General features: G+C 44.9%; 2 protein-coding genes across 3 annotated transcripts in view; one reads left to right on the top strand and one right to left on the bottom strand.

Annotated features, from left to right (window-relative positions):
• Positions 1–12087, top strand: part of sema3b (sema domain, immunoglobulin domain (Ig), short basic domain, secreted, (semaphorin) 3B) — a 68848-nt gene extending 56761 nt beyond the window's left edge. The window contains exon 19 of the transcript XR_003887764.1: positions 12062–12087. The gene's annotated coding sequence lies outside the window, so the exon portion shown is untranslated. The remainder of the gene's footprint in view (positions 1–12061) is intronic.
• Positions 1–25745, bottom strand: part of sema3bl (sema domain, immunoglobulin domain (Ig), short basic domain, secreted, (semaphorin) 3bl) — a 42036-nt gene that overhangs the window by 3318 nt on the left and 12973 nt on the right. Inside the window, exons 2-15 of one of the 2 annotated variants that reach the window (XM_029833199.1) lie at positions 23896–24056; positions 20541–20603; positions 15386–15505; positions 9619–9709; positions 8656–8772; positions 8122–8264; positions 6810–6924; positions 6622–6691; positions 5931–6075; positions 2471–2702; positions 2272–2363; positions 2068–2109; positions 1747–1972; positions 162–289 (exon numbers count right to left, since the gene is read on the bottom strand). In XM_029833199.1, coding sequence (XP_029689059.1) covers positions 162–289; positions 1747–1972; positions 2068–2109; positions 2272–2363; positions 2471–2702; positions 5931–6075; positions 6622–6691; positions 6810–6924; positions 8122–8264; positions 8656–8772; positions 9619–9709; positions 15386–15505; positions 20541–20603; positions 23896–24056 — 1745 coding nt within the window. Of the gene's footprint in view, positions 1–161; positions 293–1746; positions 1973–2067; positions 2110–2271; positions 2364–2470; positions 2703–5930; positions 6076–6621; positions 6692–6809; positions 6925–8121; positions 8265–8655; positions 8773–9618; positions 9710–15385; positions 15506–20540; positions 20604–23895; positions 24057–25745 lie in introns of both variants that reach the window. The other variant, XM_011621790.2, reaches the window with a different exon arrangement.

Consider the following 25745-nt stretch of genomic DNA (forward strand, 5'->3'; position numbering starts at 1 on the left):
TAGATAGATAGATAGATAGATAGATAGATAGATAGATAGATAGATAGATAGATAGATAGATAGATAGATAGATAGATAGATAGATAGATAGATAGATAGATAGATAGATAGATAGATAGATAGATAGATAGATAGATAGATAGATAGATAGATAATCTCACCTCCTCCTTACGATCGTCACGTTGGACGAACCAGGTGACGGTAGCTTGTGGAGAGCGAGGAATGCACTCCAGGAAGGTGCTGTTGTTCTCTGTCACGTACACCATCCTGTCCTCAGTCATATCCAGGTCTTCTGCCGAAGAGAGAGGCTCTCAAAGACAGCCGTGTACAGCCGATATTTAAGGTCGTTTCCGACGCCATCTAAATAGTCAGATTGGTTTTGGGTCGCCAGCCTTTAGATGCGACTCCTGCAGTGTAGTATTGGACGTTTGGACATTGTGTCCTTGACAAACCTTCACGTGTATTTACTGACTGTTTAAAGAGCTGCCTGTTTGTGTGAGTTCATGTGAGGTTCCATTTAAAGACAGATTCCCCTGAATAGTGATTACTGCTGTGATACTGCAGCCATCATTATCTGCTAAAGCCTGAAGCCTCACAAAGCATCCTGGAAAACCGTACAAAAGTCCAGAGGGAGGAATTTTTCATCACCACCAATCCACAACTGAATTCAGTCCGCAGGCGCTGATCCAACGCACACCTCCTTTATTGTCCTCACTCTCTCCCAATCGTTTTCTTAAAGTGCTTTAATTAAAAAGAGGTTAAAACGTCTTCTCTTCTGTTTCTTCACCAAACACATTTGTCACACTCGGTCTGGTTTTCCTTCCTTTAATTAGTGAGGATAAAACAACATTTACTCTCTGCATTATTGCTACCATCTGCCTCGCACAGCTCCGATAAACCGACAGAGCTTCTCTCATAAACACCCTTGAGCGTCTGTCCCTCCTGAAACACTGACCCAGAACCGGTACGCAGGCCGGCACGTGTCCGCTGACGTCTCCTCGGGACCTCTGCTGTTGATACATTTGTTTACCAGCGTACACAATATTCACATATACTGAAAATACTTTAGAAAGTGTTTGGAGACCACCGCCAGGATCGAAAAAAACACACACTAATGGTTATCTAAAGTAGGACATTTCTGGGGACTGAGAGGAGCACAGGTGATATTTGTGTACAGAACACGGCTTTACTGCAATACCGACAGTAAAAATGTTGGTTTAACCCCGTTTGAACTGCCCTCCTTTGGTCACAGATTGTTGTTGTAGTAATTAATGTTGAGTTTAATGGAATTTCCCGTTTAATGTTCCATGTAAGGGCAGGTCAGCTGTCCCAGCTGGGTTGATCTATCTGCCCACATGAAAGCTAATGCAATGAGCTAAGCAGAAGCTAGCGCAGCAGAACAAACATCAGCGCTAACAGTCCAAAGCAACTTCAACAGCTCAGGCTGGCTGGTTTAACTTAAATCAATAGCTGAAAACTCTCCCGAAACTCACAATAAAGTTTTCTGCCATAAGAAGTTATTGTCTTCCATTTTTCTTTTTCTAGCCAACCGACAACATCCAAGCTACATTGGAAGTTAATACATTTGCCACATTCTCACGTCTTTATGGAAAAACTCTGGAAATTGGTAACAAAATCTGCTTGTCATCACCTCTAAGGCTCATGTAGGTGCAATAAGAAAAACCCTTTTTTAATTTTCTGTCAGCACTTTTTCCATATGTGTGCATGCGTGCGCACGCTGCTCACCGCTCAGATTCTGATCGGAACACTGCAGCACAGGGTTTCCATGTCTGATGTCCTGCCTGCGGAAGCGCCGTTTGCTGTTGGCCAAGTATCGCGCGCACACGGCTCCGTCCCAGGCGCAGTAAGGGTCCCTGGCCAGGCAGCACTCCGCACAGGCGTTCCCATACGTCTCGCAGCGATGCAGCTTCACCAGGGCCACACCGGCAGGAGAACCCACATACAGGGATTGCTGTTGGAAATCAGGTGGGGGAGAGGAAACTGAATAACACGCAAAGATTGCGGTTCAGCAGTTTGAAATTGGCGTTAGCGCTCACTTGAACCTACCCGCTTTACAGATATGTCCATTGATGTGATTGGAGTTGGCACCTGTAATAAAGAAAAGTGTAACATGGGGGTGGAAACTGACAGGAGGACGAGAACATGAGGAGGAAACAGCTTGAACTTAGAGGTCGCCGTTGGGATTGTTATGGAGGTCCAGTGAAAGGGGAGGATGTCGTCGGGAACCGGAGCGAAAATAAATCAACATGCCTTAAACACTTGCAGCTCCTCCAGTGTGACCTCTTCTGCATCCAGACTGTTCCCGCCATGCAGGGCAATCACCTTCAACACCGTACCCACGTCTAGAGGACAAGAGATACCGGTTATTGGAAACTGCACGCCAATATTTTACTGTTTCAGAGTGACACGCGGACAAAAAACAGTCGGCGTCGGGCGTATCGGACCATACCTGTGCCGATAAACATGACGTCATACTGGCCGTCCTCTGCCTCCACCCGGTCCACCACAATTTGTCTCAGCTTGTACGGAGTGTTGGCCTTCACGAGCACGGGCCGGCGCAGGGCGGGATATACGGGCCGCCACATCAGCGGGTGGTTACGGGCAAACTGCAGCACCGAGTCGGGGAAATCCTTGGTGCTGCCAAACTCTCTGCCGGGCTGATTGGTGATTTTACTTGGGCACTAAAGAGACGAAGGGCAGACGGGTCGGTAAGATTTTAACACAATTTGTAGTGAAGACGTTGGCCGATTGACTGCCGGTCTGGATTAAAGCAAGCAGCTCTGTGGAAATGGAAAATCTTTCATTTGCACCACCGCAATCATGAAAAAGTGCTCGATTCTGGCCGAGACGCTGAACAGCTCACACATTTAGGACATTCTTTTCCAAACTATAATGAACAAAGTTAACTCAGGGCTCAGTTCCCTTTAAAGTAGCCAGAATCGCTCCCACACACCCGTGTTTGTTTCCCTAATGAATCCGCAGAGACCAGAACGTCTGCCGTTCTCTGTCGTCTGACGGTAGCCAAAGCCTCCTCCAGCAAACGCCTGTTGTTGTTTCTCGATTGAAAGCAGATTTGACCGCCTCATCAGCCTGCCGCTCCAGTCATTGTTCTCTTTTTAAAGCTGAGTACAGCCTGATGCAACAAGCACGTTCAGGCCCAGGGATGGTTGACGACAGCTTCCTCCATCTGCATCTGGCTGCAAGTCAGATGGCAGCGTTCCAAATGTTACCTGGACTAACAGACAGCCGCACAATCAGCTCGATTGTTCCGTATTCAAGGGTTCCAGGAAGGATGAGGCACAGATGGTTGAACTGCCACACTGGTAACATCCATGTGGTAGAAAGTATAGTTTTGCATGCTAAACACAACAGTAACTGATACACTCAACAGTCCTCTAATGGCCTGGATTCAATTTCAGAGGGGGGATCTGAACTGCACAGGGACATTATGGACTCAAAGCGCTCCAGAGATTGATGTTTAATAGCAAATGTAACTGATCCCAGGTGCAGCATGTAGTGAGCCGTGTTGTTTGAATGTAATTCCACACGATTCCAAGAACACAGTTCAAGCGCCCCCACCTGCGAGTGCGCTAAAATCAACCAAACTGCTATTTTGAATCAGTTGTCGATCATTTGACTCCGCTGCCAGGACATTGGCCTGAACAAAGTCTTTATTTGTTACTTATTTTTTTGTGGTTATTCCTGATGACTTTGAGGGTAAAAAAGCTTCTGGGGTATGTTAATTGGTAATTTCCTTCTTGAGTGTAATAGCGCTGCTGCTTGGACCAGACAAAGCCCAGTGTGGGAAGACTGAAGTGAAGAAGAAGAGCAAGAATCAGTGGGGTTTAGGTGCAACTCTGTAGGTCTGCGGAAGGGTTTTATGTTGAGCACAGGGTTCCAGTTCAAAAACTGCCCTTTACTTTGTGTGCGAGTGGACCCACCACTAACTGGCTCTGGTGTTTGTGACACAAGCGTGCATACCGCTGGGCACGTAGCCACTGGAATCGCCATCTCAAATGCCTTTACACTTTTAAAGTTTTCATTTAAAAAAGCGTTAGAGGCAACTGGACCTTCAGAAAACGCAAGTCCGTTCAACTTTCACACAGTTGTAAAGCCTTTTATAGATCCCAAATATCCGTCCCTGAGATGTCTCGCTGGTCTCACTGGTAGACACTGGTTTCCATTTTATATTCAAACGAGGGCCAAGTGACAATAAAAGCATAAATATCGTCTCTTTATGACTGTGAGCGAGTGTTTGCCTGTTCGTGGGTTGAACAGGCCCAGCGCCATGTTGGCTTGGGTAAAGGAAACTGATCCATTATAACAAATGGATCCAGCTGTGGTTACAATCCTGGAAAATTGCATTTTCCAGCTAAACATCAGCCTCTCTGGTTGTGATTTCATTCATGAACAATCCGACTTAAAGATGATGCACTTCCCCAGATGTAAATTTAAACAATCAAACAATGGTGTGAAATGATGTCGAGCATATGCAGCTAGCAAAGCTAAAGTCTCTTTTATGAACAAATGTTTTATATTTAATTAATAATAGGTGAGTGGCTGACAAGCAAAGGGTTCTTAGTTCAATCCCGAGTGAGGACCAAACATGGTCAACTTTGAATCAAATAAATTATTTCTTAAAGCCTCTGTGATTTTATATTAGTTTTCATGGGGTTCTTTACGGTATTTGCTTTTGTGGAAATAAGCACATACCATAATAATAAGAATATGAGTTTGTCTTACTCATATCTTATCAACTATCATAATCATAAATTGGTCCATGACAGAGAAAAACAAATGCTTTGTTTGAGGTGAGTTGAGCTCTAAATCGCTGATACATTTGCACGAAGGTTTATCTGTATTCCATCATTTCTGTTCTGGCACATTTAAACACGCACAGTAATAAATCAGAACTAGATAATTATCTATAGGGAGAATAAATCCATTAAATCCCTCCTAAGGAAGATTTTCCAGAAGTTAGATTTTCCATCTCTGGAAGCGTTTAGCCACACAAGTAAGCCCGTTTTATGACAATTCAATAACATTAAACTGATTTTAATGTCCTGTTGCGATGAAATGAGTCAGAAAATTCGGGCTGTTTTAGCAAAGGAGCATTTCAACGTCCCCGAGCGTCCTCTTCTCTTGTTTCCCACCCTCTCTTCCTCCGTTTGCTCCCTCTCTCTCTCTCGCTACTCCCCCAGTTCCTGAGCGAAAACATTCCTGTTAATCAGAGTGTCGCTGGAGTGAAACCACAGAGGTGACTGTTCTGTTCTCACATCATCCATATTTCCTCTGCCTCCGTATTCTCCCCTTGACTCTGCTAATGAGGTGGAATGACACGCGACATGACTCTGTGTGTGTGTGTGTGTGTGTGTGTCAACAGGATTTAATTTGCTAGTGTGTGTGTAAAATGGTAACTCTGGATTGCAGTGATGTGGTTGAGAGTACACCCGGGGCCCTGCTGAGGTAAACCAGGTTACCGTTCTGTTCTGTATACATTCAGCACAGCTGCAACAGCAAATACAGTAGTTTATTTAACTGACATGGAATATTTTCTTTGCCTGATCTTTTTAAAATCCCATTGCTTGATGGAACTGTTTCCTCTTGCCCGTGTTTGATTTGCAGCATTTTATTACATGACTCGTTATTAAAGTTCTGTTTGTTTGAATGCTAGTGAGAATTGGCAGCGTGAGGATAGAAAAATCTGTTTTGGAGGCTGTTTTCAAGGCTCTGATGGGGTTCACCAGGGCAAAGAGCTGCAGACCATTAAGAAATATAAAACTGTGTGTCATCAGCATATGGAGGGTACGGCGCTTCTTTGAAATGTTGCCAAGCTAAGTGCACGTACAATATGGTACCGCTCAAGCTCAAAATGATAGTGTGATGGTATCTGCAGTCTGATCGCTCACCACGCCTGGTCTTGGATAGGGAACCCTGCCTTCGTAGGCTCCCCACCGGTAGTCAGGCCCTTCTTTATGCGCAAAAGGTCCATTGAAGGCTTCTCTGATATCAGCCATACGGTAAACACACACAGCAAATCCCTGGAACACATTACTGTGGAGGAGAGAGCAGAGATTATAAAACTGATGATGTCAAACCTTTATACTGATAAAATACCTAAAACTCTTATCAAAGACAGATTAGAGGTCACAGCTCCTATGTTCAACCTGGACTTACAAGTTTAAAATTACAAGTTTACAAGTTCAAAGTTGAAAGATTATTTCTATGCACTTATAAATGGTACAGCTTGCTAGCATTTGAATAAAGCTTTAAACACATTTTTGATCAAATTTGTTGCACAACAACAGAGTCGAGATGGGCGCAACATGCTAGCAGTCATGGAGAGGGACACTGTAATTACGATTTGGTTGGTTATTCTACACTATCAACGCTGTGTCTATTTATATCATATGTGATTTTTGACAGCAACTGAACACATGAGGGAAATAATGAGGGCAGGGCCAAGGAATTAAATTACTGAATTAAAACATTTCAACCGCTCTCATTTATGCAACTCTTTACATACAGAATGGTTGACAGATCAGGAAGTGATTGGACACTAAAGCCCCCCTAAAAATACACAACTTTACATTTCTTTACCTTATGGTGCTGAAGAGAGCATAAACATCTGGGTTCCTCTCATCTTTGGTTCTCAGGAGGAAAACATCCTCTGTTTATGAGTTTGAAAAAAGCACAAGAATTACTACAATCGCATGTGTGTGTGTGTGTGTGTGTGTGTGTGTGTGTGTGTGTGTGTGTTTTCCTTTGAAAAAGAACTTTTAGCTCACCCAGTTGGTTAAAATGCGTGTCGATGCCGTGGGGACCAGGAACCGAACAGACCAGTCTGGCTTTGATGAAGGTGCTCCACTTGTTCACCAGCACTCTCTGTCCCCCAACATCATTCTGATGGAAGGGGGAGGAAAAACAAGAACAGAAACACAGTGGCAGCATTTATTACCTACAGTAATAATTAATGACAAACTGCTCCATATTTTTGGGGCTCAGTGATTCGCACAGGCAGTGCGCAGCAGTGACGAGAGGCTCAGTCTTAAAGCCAGAGGTGGAGAGAGAGGAGCACGAATCTATCCAGCTGGCAGATGACAAAGAATAAATGTGGAGGGACTTATCATAGATACAGTGATGTGCATGCACATGTAACAGAATCCAAGGGAACAGTGTGTGTGTGTGTGTGTGTGTGTGTGTGTGTGTGTGTGTGTGTGTGTGTGTGTGTGTGTGTGTGTGTGTTTGTCATCCTGCTTGGCAAGAAGAATGGCAGTGTTCTGTGTTATAGTGATGAAATAGTTTCCCTCAGCGGGACGAACTTGGCCTGAACAACGCGTGTGTGAGGAGAATCATGGGCAGATGGAGAGGAAGAGCAGAAGAGATAAAGAAGACAAAGAAAGTCAGAAGTGAAGCTCCTGAAATCCCTGCAGCTGGCTCTCATTGAACATGTTGGGTGTGTATATCCCCCCCCCCCCCCCCCCCCCCTCCATTTGTGTGCAATTGTGAGCACCAGGACTGTGAGAGAGTGTGTGGAGCAGTCTGCCAATCACTTATGAGGGTCGACAGACTCGTCTGTTTCTGAATACCACAAGAGGACGGCGCTGCTTTTCTTCCTTCTCCCACTGTCACACAAGAAGGATAAACTCATAAAATCAGTACCACCTGTCTGTGGTAATCCTGCAGAACCCACTCTGAGACCATGTAGATAAAGAATAAATCAAACTCCTGCCTCTTTCTTGATGATGTTATCATCTCGCAGATGATAGTTCCCTCCCAGTTGGACAGTGAATCTTAACTGTCCTGGGCTGGACGCTACAGAGCAGCCACGAGGAGTCCACTCCACATCTTAATGGAGAAAAATACATGGCTGCTGAGGTTGCAGGCCTGGACTTCCCCCAGCGCAGCTGCTCTGGTTCCGACCTGCCAACAGAAATCTCTCAAGCTTTCTCTAAATCAGCCTGGTGTCTTTGCAGCGTCCTGGACAGGTTTCAGAGGACTCTCAGCTGCAGCTAAGTGCTGCACTTCAGCATTAATAGAACAGGAAAACCTGCAGTGGATCGGCCAACGGATCCCAACAGATCAGCTGAGGAATCTCACCGCGCAAACTCTGCCGACACGTGTGTGTATGGCACCCTCCCTGTCCCCCGCCTCTGTGGCTTTCTCGGTGAAGAAGAAGTACACTTTGTCGTTGTCCCTGTCGACGTTGTCGGGGACGAGGTGAGCAGCGACGAATTTCGGATCTGGAAGAAAGCAGAGGCGGAAAAAGGCTGTGTAAAAATACTGAGTCCTAAATATAGAGTTCAATAGTTTAACTCTTCATAGAACACTCGTTGCATTACTTTCTAGGAGACTTTCTAGGAGACTTTTTCAAAGGTTTAAGAGGGTTTAAGAGTGGCCTGAAGTTCTGTGATTGCCTCATAGCCTCATTTGAGCACATGTATAAATGACCAAATTTGGACAGTCACGCCAAAGGTTTTAGTTTCAACTTGCATAATGACAGATTCTAACATAATATCAGCTGTGCTGGGCCTGTTTGAAGCTGATACTGACTTCAAAGAGGAATTGTGGGGGTTTTTTGGGGGGAGGGGATTACAAGGCGAAATGAAAAAGATAGACTTTAAAAATGGTTACCATGAAGCAGCTTCTGGTCCGTTTCCGTCCTCATGGTGGAGCGACTCCCCATGCTCCTGAAGATCACCGAGTCCCTCCCCAGGAAATCTGCCGTCAGTCCAGTGTACAACTCGCCACCTAATGAGAGGAAGGAGAATAGATGGGGAATATAAAGATGGGGAGGTTTGGTGCTGAAGAACAACGTGGATATCAGAGGTGACGGAAAGAATATTGAGCTTCAGCAAGATGAGTCAGAGGGAAGAAACCCGACCAAAGTCTAGAAGGATCAGACTGCTCTAAATAGCTCGGTCTATTTTTTACAGGTTACAGGCCATTTTTATAGGTTCTCAGCTAGTCTGTGGACAGAAAGGAGCATGAAATGCACAGCCGAGGGTCCGAGAGCGAGGCGAGTGTGACTCAGGGTAACACAAATAAATCCTGAAAACATTATCTCATCAGCAAACATGAAGTCACATCAGATCAGATTCTCGGCAGCAGCGGGGACTTTACAACAAAGACAACAGCTCATTGTTTTGACTGACATTTTTCCAGGCACCGGCTCTAATGTCCTCATGGAATTTGGACAAATTCTGCTCTAGTGAGCAGCGGAATTAAAAGCTTAATCACTTTAAACTAAAACACATATAAAGATGACTGACATTGACTGACACGCTGATAAAGAGGTGAAGACAGAGATACTTCACTTTTGTGTATTTTGGAAGCGCTTCTCATTTTAAAGGGGGGAAAACGCAACGGATTCGATGCGTTTCGGTCGCCATTTGGGTGTTTTGCTTTCGTTCTATAGAATGGGTCAAAAGTTGACTGAAAGACACTAAAAACCACATGCTTTCAACAGTCTACAGACAGAGAAGGAAAGACCAGGCTGAGAGTGGAACACTGGCTGCACCTGTTGAGTCCAAATGACCTGATTACTGCCTCCGCACATGGTTTATTTTTGAAGCAAACGGGCTCCAAAGAACATACCACTGAAGGTGCTGGCGAAAGGCAGGCTGGGGTCATGCGGAACCTTTCCTCGTCCGTTCTCCACATTTGTAGGGTCCATCGTGAAGACGTGCTGAGAAAGAAACAAGCACATGAAGAGTTTGATACAGTTCCAGCAGGTAGTTTGTCATCCTGTGTTGCTAGTCGTGTCCTCTCAAAGCAACATTAGAATTATTAACTTGCTCTATGGGATCTGTAACCACAAACGGGATTAAATGTCCATCATCAATCCTTCCAATTGTAAATTTTCTCACAGTTTTTGTGACCAAAGGCAATTTTTTGGATTTTCTGACCCAATAAAGTCGTGTAACTGGAGCCGTTTTCAGATTCAGCCTGTGGTTCCTATTCATTTGTCCTCTGACTGAACTACATTCGTCTGAGAACTACAGACACCCTCTGAGAGAGAAGGAAATGCAGGATCAGCGGAGGTGCCAGAGTTCAGACGAGACTCCCACCAGGGTCGCTGTGAGCTTCAAACTGTGAGAGCCCAACTTTATTTATGCCGAGCAACAGAATCGCCAGCAGAAGACTGTTATCAAGTACAAATCCTATCCAAATGTTACGGCTCATGAGAAAAGAGTCTGATACTTTTGGATCATGCTTCATCGTTCTTCCTTCTTCCAGCAGTTGACACCGTTGTTGCATTTTTACATACGCTCGGCGAGTGTTGGCTACATTTTACGATAACGTGCCATAATCGGCTTCATGTGCGCCAAGCGATTTGGGAGTTTTGTGAGTACGTAGCACATTGTCACATGAAGCCACGCCTTGACAAGTGTTGGAGTGAGAACGTTTGCGATATTCATTTACAACAGTATCAGGAAACAATGGGGAACGCCTCTTTGTGATAAAGAAGGGCTGACTTTTCATTTCAGTTATTTTTATAATTGAAAAACTTTAGACAAGGTAGTGATCAAAATAGCAGACTGGTTGTTTCTCCATCGCCGCTCCGGTCATAAACATCGACCACATCCTTGGATTGTCTGATGTGTGGGGTCAACACAAGGTCACGGTGGACAAAAGGCCCATTTTAGCCTGTGTCATTACTACATCAGAACAGACTCGCTATGATCGATGTGGCTTCTCAGGATCAAAAAGCCAGACCTCCTGTTTCATTCCAGATCAAATTACTCATTTCAATGTCCATACTGTGAACTCGCCGGAGTCGCCGTTCCTCCCATAGACAATAGCGTATTGTTGCTGAGGGGACGAGCAGAGATGATGACATTGAAGTCAGAGGGCGGCAAAAGCCGAAGAACCTTAAGGGCAACACACACCCACGTGCGTCGAGCATTGCACACGCACCAAAACGCTTTCTCATTAGACACGAGCAAGTGTTTTGGCGAGTGTGAGACCCGTGGAGGGCAGGCTGCCTTCCACTGTGCCGCTGCGATGCAGCTGATGAAACTGAGGGATGTATGTCGGCCAAATTTGGCCAAGACCAACATGCTGTAACACAGAGCAGCCGCTGCACAGGCGCGCCAAGCAAAATATATACAGGACTGTCGAGTGAGACTGGCACTCCAGCGTGCAAATCTGATGACAACACACCATGAAGTATACTCATAAATGATGCTGTTACATCCTCCTCCAACAAAAAGTGCTCATACGGCCCTCGTATAATGTGCCCGGCACAACCAGGCAACCTGAGGCTGGTCAATGGCTGCAGCTGTGATTTATGAACATTTTTAGTCATTTCTTAAGGTTTCGTGCTCCTCTGTTGTAAAGACACAGGTGGGACTGAATCTGATTGAGAGTTATGGTTGTTAATACCAGAAAAAATGATGAAGATTAGGACTGAAATTGGGGATTAGAAAAGGCAGAAGCAGTAAAAGAGACTGGATTCATCTGTATTGGACGGCTTTGGTCCAAAGACAACATGTGTGGGAGAACTGAAAGCATAACCAATAAATTTTTTATGATGCTTTCAGTCTTTTAAGTCCACTTTTTCATCCACATAAGTCCAGCTGGCTTCACTTTTCCCCCCACTGGACTTGAATTTGTCCGGTGTGCAGCACTTACAAGACTGCCATGGGCCTGTGCCATCATGGCATGAGGAAGTGACTTACTCAGCAAGTTGCGGTTTTATGTGCCAAAAAGGGAAAATGGAACAGAAAATCCAGCTTTTATCGTGTGACAAAGTGCTTCAGTCTCCTGCAAAGTGCTGCTCAATGCTGGGTCAAAGCCGTCATGTTCAGGGTCTCAGTGCAAATGTCTTTTCACACAATAGTTAAAGACTTTGGATGAAATGCGCATTTCAACACGTTTGATCCGACTCGTCTCCTATTTATGTGTTTAAACTTGTGTCATTTCTGTGTGTTTCTTTGTGTGTGGTCTTTCTGCTGTTTGTCTTCACTGTAAACTTACAGTGGGTTTATTTTCACGTCTATGACAGTCCGGGGCGGCTGTGTTGATCGACATCAAGGTGTGTGTGTGTGTGTGTGTGTGTGTGTGTGTGTGTGTGTGTGTGTGTGTGTGTGTGTGTGTGTGTGTGCGTGTGTGTGTGTGTGTGTGTGTGTGTGTGTGTGACAGACTGTCCTGGGTTCACTCTTATCAGTAATTAGGAGCTGCAAATCAACCTGAGGCATATTTTGGGGTTGTGGGAGGAAGCCATGCCCTCTCACTTCACCTTTTCATTGTGAACTTTGAATAAACACCAATCTCAACATATTTATATTAGTCATATTAGTCTAGTTTCTCAGTGGGTATCAGCCAATCAGAGTCTGTACTGCACATAAAAACCCTGTTGGCTGATGAAATGTCCAACAAAATAAGATGGATCCGCTCCAACAGCAACCTTTTCAGCAAAATTATTATCTTGTTTAACTGTCAGTATTATGTAAGTGTCTTTGAGCAACATACTAAATCACATCCAAAGCATTAGTGCATAGTATGAACGTGCATTAATTGTATTGCTGGTCATAGATGACTAAATAAATACGTTCACATTCCCTTTACTTCCATGTGACCTCTGTTCTGGTTGTGTACACTTTTTAACATTATTGATTATAGTGTGGCCCAACTGGCCCGTCCCCCCCTCAATACTTTATGACAGCTGTAAAAGAGTATTAAAAGTTTCATCCAAGGCGAGCCATACTGGAAACCAGGTGACTTCTATGTACATTGTATTACATTGTCCTTACATTTTAAGGACAAAATAACAACAATTTGTACATTTTATGCGACGTGCACATCAACAAAGGGAGGAATCACGTGAGAAAGGAGCAAGGGCATTGCTGCAGTGAACCAAGATAAAATACCTCGAGGATCAAAGGTCATCCCACCCAGAGTCCATTCTGAGGGCACGCGGCCTCTGTTCCCTCGAGAGGTCAGACAAACCCAAGATTGTGTGTTCTCTGCCAGTTAAGGACTGGTTAAATAAATGGACAGGCTCCCTGCGGTGTTGTCCATTCAGACAGACACTCAAAGGGCTGAAAAGAGTGGCTGTGCTCTCTCTCTCTCACACACACACACAGACACACACACATACGACTCAGTCAGGAATCTATCACATCCTGGGAAATGGGTGGACCTTGATATGCAAGGATCCAAACTAAGAAATGAGCCAAACAACCGGCTGGACTGGTTTCCGTCTGGCTGTACTTTAAAATCAGGCGCATTTGCATGCATTCCAACAGGTCTGGCCAAGAGGTTTTTGATCGGGAGGCTAAACGTCCGTTAATAATGGTACCTCCATTTCATGCTGTCATGCATGAAGGCCACTCTTTGCCCTTCTGGTTCACTGTCCAGGTTCTGTCAACATCCAGTATTCTTCCATCCGTGTGCCCGTTTTAACCCCAAGGGTGGTCCAGGATGGACTGCGACAATGATTTCTAGACCATTCATCAATATCCTGTTTTTATGTGGTTTTTAAGTGTGAGACGCAGCAGAGGGTGACACACTGAGCCTAAAGTTAGCATACAGAGGAGAACTAGTGTGGCTGAGCTGCCCTGCTGGGGCTGAACCTCGCACCACAGAGCTGAGCTCAGGACTGGGCAAAGCTCCCTCTTCATAAAAATAAATAAATCCTGGCATCCACCCTATTTGTTACATTAGCCTGGTTTCCTCCACAGGAAATCTCAGAGACCACACACTTGGTTCCTGTCAACTCACATATGTTGGTGATGTTACAGTGGTCCGTCCGCGCTGCTATAATGAGATAAATGCCTACAACCTATATGATTAAACTGCAGATCTGCAGAGTTTGGAGGCAAGTTCAAGCGTTTTCGTTGGTGGTCATATGGGGAGAATCACCAGCTGACTGCTGTTTACATAAAGGTAAAGCTGCTCTGCGGGGTTGTTTAGACAGGGGGGGGGGGTTCTTGTTAGATGATGAATGATGCACATCAAAATATCATCACATTTTTGTGGTCCCGTCTTTCTTTTTCACTGCAGACGAACTAATTGGTTAGATGTTAAGTAGCGAGGGGCACTTTGGCACTACTTTATCGTTCTTGACTCTGGTCCCATTGGAGGCCCAGGCGCTAAATACCAGGCCTGTGTCTAAAATCACCCCCTAAACTTCATATACCGTACTGCACTCAGTGTATTATCATATACGATAAGCAGCGGAGAACCGGTGCTCCCTAACAAAGCAATATATCCCATCATCCTTTGCAGTTGGAAGCTAGACATGACCCTAACTATTAATTCTTCATGAACTTAAAGATTAACCCTTTAAAGCCGTTTGTATCATATTTGATACGCGAGATTCTGAGACGTCTCTTTTTTCTAAACCAAAATCAAGTGTGGCAGACCACTGTCCTCTCCAGAAACAACTCCAACACCACCCCGTAAAAGAGGCTGCAGTGTGCCTCTTGTGCTAAAAAGTGCTATGCAAAAAAACCAAAGAGAAAAATGTTGTTGTTCATGTTCTATATTGTCAAAATGTTAGGGGCAAACTTTGTTTTTGTGTCTAAAGTTAACATAGTCGTGAGCTAAAAGTTGCCAAAATCGCCTAATGTATCATATTTGATACAAAAAAAATGTCATAAACAAAATAAAAAAAAAATTGGGATTTTGTTAAAAGGTTCAATAAACATCTAATTTCCAAAAAATTAGAATTTTCTGGCTATTGTTTGATGTGTCAGGCTTTATAGGGTTAAGAAAGTAAAAGTACAACAACCGACAAACGAGCAGTGAGTGTTTTATATTTATTAAATGGTAGAAAAAATAAAATTACTTGATGATGTCGATCTGGTCCGTATTTATTCTGCCAGGTCATTATTTATGACGCAGTTTGAAGCACCACAGCTGAGTGCCCGAAAGTGGAGTTTCAGTTTATCAGTGAACGCATTAGGTAGTTTAATCAAGCCAGCTCCAGTAGTGAGCAGGGAACAGGGAACAGGAGAGTGTGATTTCAGACAGCACAGATGTTTGACCCCTAGGATCTGGCTGAGCTTCAGCTACACTAAAGAGACATGAGTCCACGAACAAGGTTGCAGTCCTGTCCGGTTCTCCGCGTACAATACAAGTCATAGATGGTTCCTGTCAACATTTCTGAGCTGAGATCAGGAGGTTTGTGAGAGAGGAGAGCATAGGGAGAATATTCATCTGGAGTTATCTTGTTTTTAATAAAGTGAAGCGCTACTGGATGGAGAGTTGGTGCATCAAGCTTGGAATCATGCTTGGAATCTTATTTCTTAAGTTGGTCTTCAGAAAAAGCCAAGTTTTGTTCTTGTGTATCTCTGTGGATGCGCCTTTATCCATTTGTCAGGGTCTTTGGGAGTGTTGCGCCGAGACGCCTCACCTCTCCTCTGTGGCCCACGCTGATGAAAGCGCACATTGGCTGGAAAGCACCGGTTCCACAGGCCAGGAGGTGGGTGCGGTTGTGGGGCTGCAGGAGGCGGACAAAGTTGGCGCACTCCGTCTGGAAAACACAGATGCGTGGACATTCATTAAAGCCTTGGTTCTCAAAGAAATACAGGAAAAGATGCATTTTATACGGTTGTGGTTGCCAGAAATAACTTCCTTCATGGTCTGAACTGGTGTGCTGACCTATTAACAAAGAATTAGTCATGAAAGACATTTAAATGCTCTCAGGGATCACAAATATCTCAGGTGCAGATTACCAATACCTTCGTATGCAATTCCCATAAAGGCACAAAAACAAATGAGTGTGGTTGATGGGAAAAGTCCAGACGCAGGGGCTTAGACGGGTTACGTGTCAAGGAAGTGTGCGCCGAGACATTTCTGTTCTACACAGAGGTCCACAGGAAGCACGGGGAAAATTACTTCCTTTTTCCTGTATGCAAGAAAAGCAGCTGATAATACGTGTGTCGTCTGAGAAGGAAGGGTCACGAGGGCGCCGTTCTCTCATGTTCAGCAGGTCAAACTCATACGACCACCATGAGGGTGTGTTGTTGTCCCTCTGCCTGTACTGGAGCATCATGGGGTGTGCCGCATGACGAACGTATATCAGGGCGTCTCTTCACCTTTGAAATGTGTGTCTTTTTCTGGTTATACGAGGGCACGCGTCGGTATAAACAAACGCAGCAAATCAGTTATTTGACATTTATGCGCGGCTGACGGCCCTCTTGAGATGGCGGGTGCTGTTGGTCATTTCCTCGAGTGCTTTGAGCTGCTGCAGATGCATGTAAAACATGTCACTGGAGCAGGAAGCAGCGTTTACTACATAATAACGCCCTCGCTTACTGCCCCGTGGGCTCACCGAGCGAAACCACACCAGTCGCACAGTCAAAAGGAAGCAGATTTGGCCTTAGAACTGTAAAGTTTCTCCTGATGATTCAGCCAATGTGGAAATGGGAGCATCTGGTTATTTCATACTGGTACTCTGGCGAAAATAGCTTTGCAAATTGTAGCTCCAGCCTACTGGAGTCATCTGACAGAGGAGCAAATGAGGCGAAGACTTGACATTAACATGTTCCTGATGACATATATGACACCTGTGAGATTTTACTGTAGAGGGGCAAAAACCAGAGGGCCTTCTATGCGCATCCATACAGGTACTCAGACAGTAAACACAGACATCTGTGTGTTCTAGAGCAGCAAACAACAGAGTGGAATGTTTCCAACGGGAGAATAACACACGTCCACGCTCAAGAACTCCCCGGTCTTGGTGTGTGCATGTGAGATTCAAATCAAGCTCCTCATTTGGTGGAACGTGAGCAGTAAATTTGAAAGAAGCAAGTGGTTTTAACTGTTTCACATTGTTTCACATTAAACACACTTGCTAATGCAGGATTCAGAGAGAGTGAGCGGTCTAGGTCACTGCAAAGGGCTTATTGGCAATAGCGAGACATCAAAAGATGGATGGGGGGAGCGTCTAGAGAAGTGATGAGAGACGTTGTACTCCGAAAATACTAACAGGATATGGGGACCAAAACATGCACTTATGAGCCGTTCCTCAGATACAAACACAAATAGAAAGAGCCTCGACTTCAGGCTGCTGAACACTTTGATCCTCAAAATATCTAAAAGTAAACAGAATTCTTTGGCCTCCCCAGCAGTGAAAATCACTTCATGAATAACCACAAAACAAGGACAAAGTTTGCTCCAGGGATTAAGCAGACAGACCTTTGAGCTGATCTCATTTAATTTGTTCTGTTGTGGGAGCTTTGTGTTCACAACTGGGCAAACAAACTGGACCAAAAGGGAGACTCCCCAGTTTTTTGTCTCAACTGATTATTCCAAATTTGACAGTTTTAGACGTTTGGGATGGACTCAAGTTTGGGGAATTAACTTTTTTTTTTTTTGACGATGCTGGATCCCGAAAGCTGAATCAGGAGATGCAAACAGACGACACTGACAAATACATGAAGAGCCAGAGCAAGACGCTGCATGTTTGGGCTGAAGTCACTCAGGGAAGCTGTTATTTATTTGCCTGGGCTGTAATTAATGATGCGGGGGTCATGAGGTCGTGACTCAGGGAGGAAGGACTATCAGTAAAAACATGTTTGACACACGTCAGTGGACGACTGTTGACAGCCAGATAAAGCAATACTCTGGCTTACTTTTTTATCACAAAACAAACACTTAATATGAAAGGAGAACATTAAAGAGCTGAAAGAAAGTTTCATTGGTCTTTTATTTCCGACCCACAACTCAAACAGAAAAATCAAAACAATTTGAAGACCTTTTACCCTTTGACCTCGAACAGCTTTGTCAAAATTGGCTATGTTTTGGCAACTGACACAGATAGTAAACATGAACTGTGCGTGTGTGTGTGCGTGTATGCGTCTGTGCACGTGCATGTGTGCCTGTGCGTGCACGCGCGCGTGTGTGTTTGTGTTTGTGTGTGAGAAAGAGAGAGCAATCAATTGAATTTGACACACAAAAGCCAAAATCGCGGAGAGGTGAGGGAATGTGTGCACGGAATCCGACATAATGCACGCCAACACACACTGACAGAAAAGCAGACAATCTAACGCATGTCACATCATATTCGTGTCACTTGAAATCACACCTCACCCACACCTTAACAAACGTCAGGAACGACTTTTAGTCTCATTAGAACCGAGAAGTTTCCTTGGAGATGGAGTCAGAAGGTACCTGATAACTTACAGTACACACACGCACACACACACACACACACACACACCAATGCGTTATGAGAACTTTGGTGAGATAGAGTTTCACACATCCTGCGGTGGGACTCGTCTAAGGTGGAATAATGGTTTGTGACTCCTCTTCTTGCTGGACGGCACAGGCACGCGTGCAGAGGAAACAGCTAATAAAGCTGATCGAAGGGAGGCGAGACACACCTGCCACTTCAAACATACAGAAATCCTACGCTGAATTCCCAGAAACACACACAATATACAGGGAGTGCGACTGCGACTTTTTGTGCTTGTGGCGAGACATTTGACAGCTGGCTGCATCTGGAAGGGTTTAAAGTTGTGTGTTCAGGTACACGTGTGGGTGATGCGTGTGTGCACGTGTGTGTGTATGTGTGTAAACACATAATTAGTGCAAGTTTATGTATGTTGAGCGCCATTAAACCTTTTAAAACTCTCTCCTCCAACTGGGACCAATTTTAACGGCGTCTCAACACATCCTAGCAGGGAGACGTCTCCTTTGATTCTTTGATCTTGCTCTCTTTGTTTTGTTAGAAATCATTTATTTAGCTATTTAGAAGCTCAAGTCTCTACTGTTATTTCTTTTCTGTGTGCTAGCTCAGCTATCCATATCAACTCCACTTGCATTATTCTTCATTTATACCTAATTACAATTTGTCTGGAGATCTAAAATATTCCAAACTATTAAAAGATCCTCTCATGGAAATAAAAATGGACTTCCGGTTTCACTTTCAATGTTAGCTTGACCCTCCGTGGTGTCTTCGTCGGACTTTACATGACCGCGATGTTTTCCACCCTGAGATTTGCAGTTAAAATTAAACAGGACACGTTAACACACACATTATTAAAAGACACTCAGAAAGAAAAATAAGCCCTGCAACCGCATGCCTCTGATTGTTTGAGAGATTTTTACAGGTCATGTTTAGATTAAACGTCATGATCCTCTTTCCAGTTCTTGTTTTTTATTATTTAAACATACGTGGTGAAGGAGGTAAAATCACCAGATCAGTGTGCTTTTTCCTCAGTGGGAACATAGAGTTACACACAAAAATGACATGACAAATGGCTGAGAAGCAGTCTGGACCACAGCGGTATCCATGACTGGAATGAGCTAAAACTCAAAGCAGGCCACGGCTGAGCTCCCCGCAGGTCTTTCCGTTCCTGAACCTCTAGCTTTCCCTTTCATCTGCTGGTAAGTTGCTTCTTTAACCTCATTCGCATCCAGAATGCCGAGTCAGCTCGAGGAGAACGCTTCAAGGTGCTAACACATTCCTGAGCCGTGGTCAGCACATTCCAAACCTGGAGCTCCAGTATGGTTGTTTCTTGGATTTCTTTTCTATATTTGTCATCATTTAGTCATTCATGCTTGGTTTTCCTTGGTTGTTGTAGCTCCATAATGATTTAGTACATATTGCGTAGCTTGTGTTCACCATAAAAAGCCGTCTTTTATTTTGAAAATTGAGCAGAATCATTGTACAGCTTGGCAGGTATTCCGTATAACTCGGTTCAGGGATGGTGTTTCACATGGTTGAAAAGCTGCCAGTGTAAACACAAACACTGGGCAGAGTGGAACGATAGCTAGCGCTGTAGCGGCATAAATGCCTAATTGCTTTCCGTGGAAATTTGAGGCCGTTTGTTTGCCTCTCCACAGATTAAAGCATATCTGATTTCCCTGACATATTTTCCTCATTTCACAACACCTACTCCGCCTCCCTCCTCAACTGGGAAGGATCTTTGAACTTTCACAGTTTGTTGCGGTGAATACATTATTTTGACACCGCTGTTCACTCTCATACTAATTTCGTGCAGCTTCACATCCTGAATGCTGTCAAAAGTTCCTGCAAAGTGCAAAATTCACCTGATGAGCACGACGCAGCACCACGATAAGTTCATTATGGCACATTTTGATGCATATAGATCCTGAATATGGATGTCTTAACACATTAGAAGTGAGCAAATTCAAGAGACTGAACTAAGATCTGCATAGACAGACATAAAAAGGATTTAACCAAAATAGAAAAACTCCAAAAATTTATTTCAAAGCCTCCATTTGATAGACACCGATGCTGTTCACTTTGAAATTCAAGTAAGTAGAAACAGACAGGAGCATCCCACCGGAGGGCTCAGCTGGTGGAATAAAAGGTAGTCTAAGTGAAAGAGGCAGTATATCTTTACCTCTGAAACAGACTCAAAAAAGAGCTGAAAGAAACTTTACACGAACATAAAGTTCCAACAAAGTCACTGAGGAAGGAGTGGAAAACTCCTAGAAACTCCTCGAAACTTGATAATGTGAAATGAATTTTAAATAATAAAACCACCTGAGGAGCAGTGAGGACAGTAGTCACCACCGGAGCTGTCATCCCTTACCTGCGGTTCTTTTCCAGTTTCGATGCAGTGCTCCCTGCTGCCAGGCAGTGGGGGCCAGTAGATCTACAGAGGAAGAAAATGGGGAAAAAACATGAGAAATAAGGAAAAAACTCGTGGATAACGACCTCAGACAGGCAGCACACACATTATTCATCATTCAAATATGACTTTAAAGAATCAAAAGACAGGAATAATCCCAGAAATAAGCCACGATGCCATTTGTGAATCATATGACATGATTCCAAACATGCTGGTCAGCACAGATGTTTGGTGGACTGGAAAACTTAAAACTTGAGCTGAAGACAAAGAAATGGGCAATCGCTGGGACCCCGTGACTTTGTTGGGTTTCTCACATTGTGAAAGGATCCGACACAGAAAACAGGGATTTTTGTTCAAACCAGCTTTGAAGGAGGAAGGGGTCCTAGTCCAGAACTCCCGTCCTCCTGACCCAGACCAGGACAAGCAGATGAAAACCACGAAAAATGAAGATCTTTTCTCTTTATTCACCCAACTGAGCAGAGAGGGGAGGTGAATCAGTGACAATGTGTAAAAAAATGTGAAGATGAAACGAGGGACCTGCAGTTTGGAGTGTGTGTATGTGTGTGTGTGTGTGTGTGGAAGGGGGTGGGGGGCCCTGCTGTGATCACAAATCCGAAGCAGAAAGTGCAGCAATCACGGCCGACCTGAGCTGAGTCTGATAGTGATCAGCGTGAACAGAGAGGTGTTCCATCTGGGAGCATGTCTGGACTTTACCATTCCAGTCACACGCTGCCGGCTTCTCTCTGAACTTTGATATAGCGATGACGTCACCAATACGACAGTTCAGGAATTCCATCAGAACGCTGTCGCTGTCTTCTCCCCCCGCAGACTAATGGACCATAAATGCTGCCTTTACAAACATGTGATATCACTTATGGAGCCTATTGTGTTTGAATCCAAGGACCCGGCTGACCCTCACTTCCAGACACGTTTCACTGACTGTAGCCTCCTTTGGTCTGAAAACTGGCCGGTTCCACTCGGAGCATCCATCATGCCTGCAACAGCCATAAATTTGGGATGACTCGATGTGAATCTCTGCGCCGTTTTCCGCTCAAGTGCTGTGAATGTGGTCCAGCAGGACGGCCCCGCTCGCTCCGACAGCCGCCGTCACCACGGTGACCGACCGTCACCTGGCGTTCTCTGGAACCCCAACGCTGACTGAGCCTGCTGCACACATCAGTCATCAAGGCGTGCCTGTTGGGCCAGACTTCCAGCAGCCACCCATGTTCCTCCCTTTGTCTAATCCCGTCTTGCATCATCAATGCGGCTCTCCTTTTTTCTTTTGAATCTGCCCTCAAACATCATGTGCGTGCTGGAACTGCGTTTATTTTTGCAGCCAAAGGAAAACAGGATGACCCTCAGAGCTGCAAACAAGCAGGAAGGTTGTAAAGCTGAACACAGACTGGCCTTCTTTAATCTCTAAATTAGCCTCAAACAGGTCCGTAAACCCAGACAGGACCGATATCATCAAATAATGTCTCTGTTCTCGCTCCAGCTGCTAAACACATAAATCAAAAATCCTCTGCTGGCATGAACAACCTGTGAGGAAAGCTTTGAACACGCTGCTTTCCTCTTATTTAGCTTAAATGTGCAAGCTGAACTAAACATTGTGAGAAACTTTGGACTCTTTAGCCCCGAAATGAAAGCTTTTGGAGAAACAAAAGTGCGAGAGGAACGATTTGATTTCAACACAGCCTTTGCTTTTATCAACACATTACTGTGTGTCCTTCTCGGAGCAGACATTCCTCTGGAATTAAGTTACAATCAGTAACTTGAGCCAAAAGAAGCACAAGCTGCACAACCCAACAATGGACAGGATTAATATAAATACAGGGTAAGTCATACTCAGACGTAAATGTGGATTTTCTTTTATTTTTCCAACGGTCCAAATCATCTCAGACTGCATAGAATCTGTTAGGACAGTTCAATGTTCTTAGAATAAAAGAACAGAACAAACAATGAGCCTAAATCAGGTGAAAGGGTCATTCTGAAAGGCTCCTCAAAAAAGTAGTAGTTTGGACATTTTTACCACAGCACACACAGGTCTGGAGTTGCCCGAGGAGAATCTTTCAGGTGGAAACTGCCTCGCTCTGAGGGTGAGGAGGGCACTCCAGCCCCCTCCCTGCCGGTCAAATGATGTTGGGCAAGAGTCGTGAGAAATTTCATCTCTCTCTCTCTCTGATTATAATCCAAATCACCATCGCATCATGGCATTACGGCAAGGGAAACAAGCGAGGTTAATCTAACCAGCCATGACTGGGGTCATTCCTCCTGCTTTACCACGGCAGCCAGGTCCAGGAAAGCAGAGCCCCAAATATCGACCGAACTTCCATTTGACTGAACAAACAAGCATTAACTGTGGGAGACAACAGAGGTCCCTGATCCAGGCTCTCTGCTGAGTTATACCTTATAATCTGCCATCTGGAACTTGTTGTCTGCATGTACAGCCATGTCAACTTTCATGTAGCATCCATAGTTTTCCTTAGAGTAATAACACATTTTTGTTAAAGTAAAGCTTGAATTTATTCCTTTTTTTTTTTTACTCCCACTTGTCAGAGCTGCTTTGTGGAGCGTTTGGCAGCTGCAGCCTCGTAAGCGATTGTTTAATGGTACTGGCATCGCTGAGGGTTCTCACAAAGGCGGGTCCCTGTGGAGGGATGGTGGGGAGGTTGGGGGGGAGCCCAAAGAGCTAGCATAGCATCGTCGCCGCTCTTCACGTGTGACCGTCAGCCAAGGCGGCGGGAGGAGGCAGAAGGGAGGGATGAAGAGGAATCAAGGGCTGGTAAAGAGCTGCAGCAGCTGGCAGTGCTGACTGGAAACCAGTTTACTGGGCCGAGTGCAAAGGAAAATAGGGGCAGGATGACAGACGTTATATTCATGATGCCCTCTGCTGATGAATTACAGCTTGGATGAAAGTGTAAGAAGATGGTGTCTAATTCCTCCAATTTTGGTCTTTTTACCAAGCAGATGCACAAATGCAGCAATGACCTGTAGGAAAACATGTACGAAAACCTTTTATTCAAAGCTCGAGGAGGGATATGACGGTTCCACCGCTGAGGCAGCAGCAGTCACATAAAACGACTGCTCAGGTTGGGGGGGGGTCACTGTTTTGGGCCGTGATTTATGGCAGCGAGCGCTTAAACAGATGTTTTCACACTCTGCAGAAGAGAAACTCTACAAAGGACAAAAGTCCCGAGCCTGCCTCAACCCCATGTATCACTTAAATCACAAGTGATGAACGGGGACTTTAGATCGACGAACATAATTCATCCCGAATCAAAAGTATCACGGGAAAAAAAAAACCAAACGTACGCACCTCTTTAGACTCACTGCTGGTGGGGCCCAGCAGGAGAGAATACAGCACGTCTTTCCCTCCCAGGAAGAGGCGGTCGCGGTACTCATCCAGGTAGACGGAGGTCAGGGCGAGCTGGCCGTGATGGCCGCTGAAGATGGACGAGCGGTTGGTGGAGAGCAGATCTGTGAGCGAGAGGGAGGAGACACGGATGAGCGGCGGGGCTGATAACAGGGATAAAACAGTGGAGAGGAGTGATAGGGACATAGGGAGGGACCCAAAAACATACACAAACAAAAGCATTTGTAGAGTTTATCACTAGAGATTTCCTTCAAATATCCAGGTTGATGGTCTGGTTTCCATCGAAACAATTGGCAGAAATGCCGTGGACATATGCTGGCTAGCATCAGCTCACTCCCTCTTTACCAGGGAATTAGCAGACAGAACTGTTGACCCCATGTGAGCCGTCCTGCAGCCTGGGGTCCTCAGGTAGGGCCCTTCTAGTCGTTCTGAGGCTAAATCAGACGGCACTTGTGTGATCAGCGCCCCTCTGTTCCAGGGTGAGGATAAAGCCGACTACATGCATTACTGCAGTCAACCAGCAGGGGGCGTGGCTAGTGGTTACAGACAAAAATTGATTGACCATCAACGAAGAAGACGATGTGGATCCAATCCGGAGCCTCTTCGCCAACTGTTAGATTGAGCTAAAAGTGATGGAGCAACGAGCAGAGATCCAAGAAGGTAGTCATTGGAATGTTTGAGGGTTCTTTTTCCCCGCCTGTTTTAGCATGTGCTGCCTGTATCCATGCTCACACACAAATGCGCAAACACTCAACACACACTCCCATCAAAAAAACTCCCATATGTGCCATTAAAAAAAGAAAACCAGAGTATTTCTGTGCACACTGACCAGCAGCTGGCTGTCATTTCAGGAACCAGCAGCATGAGTTCAGCACCAGGGTGTCTGACATACACATCCATGCCCCCACACACAAACACAGACACACACAAACAGAGGGATTCTAGTCCTTGCACACAAACACTGGCAGAAAAAACAAACTTCTATTGCATGCTGCTTTTCAGCCTTTCAGTTTCCCACAGTTTAAAAATGGTCCCCTCTTTCTCCTGTCAAACACACACACACACACACAATCACACACATTCTCTGAGGAGACAGGGAGAGAAATATGTACTGTATGTGTGAGAAGACGTTTTCAGTTTGCCAAACTGTCAGTGGAGTCTTTTAAATCCACTTTCCGCTCACCTCTCATCGCTTGCATGACACTCATTATTCCTCACCGGGTCAAACGCACAAACCAGGACACACTGTACACAAACAGGATGAGAAAGTAGGCTGTGTCACTCGCCACCCTGCTCGCGGGGCCCCGTGTGCCAGCGGCACCTTGTCCATCACGGGCAGACAAAGCAAGATTATGATGATGCAATTTTAATGAAAAGGTCCAAAGTGAATGTTCACAACAAAATGTAGTTGCTGAATCTTCCGAAGCCAAAGAGCTCACGCATGAAATCACTGACTAATTAGCTGTCAGTTAGGAATCATCTCTTCAAGCAGTGTCAATAACAGATGCTTTTGCCTGCAGGCCCACGGCCTCACCCAAGATTACCTCCTCACCGGTGTGGAACTCTTTAATTACCTGTTTAGCCCTTCATTATCTTTAATCTTTACCTTGCGGAGACAAATCGGAGTCATGATAAAACGCCAACTTTGCTGAAAAGCGCCTCACCACCCAAACCCTGCACAATAAATGACAGCCTGGACGGGTTAAATCTGCCGGTAAGATCTTACCAAGCAGGCGCACTAAAGGAGAGAGTTTATGATACAGGTCGGAATTGTAGAAAGAAAGCTGCACGGG

The sequence above is a fragment of the Takifugu rubripes genome, chromosome 3, assembly GCF_901000725.2.
Source record: "Takifugu rubripes chromosome 3, fTakRub1.2, whole genome shotgun sequence".
In the NCBI taxonomy this organism is placed as follows: Eukaryota; Metazoa; Chordata; class Actinopteri; order Tetraodontiformes; family Tetraodontidae; genus Takifugu; species Takifugu rubripes.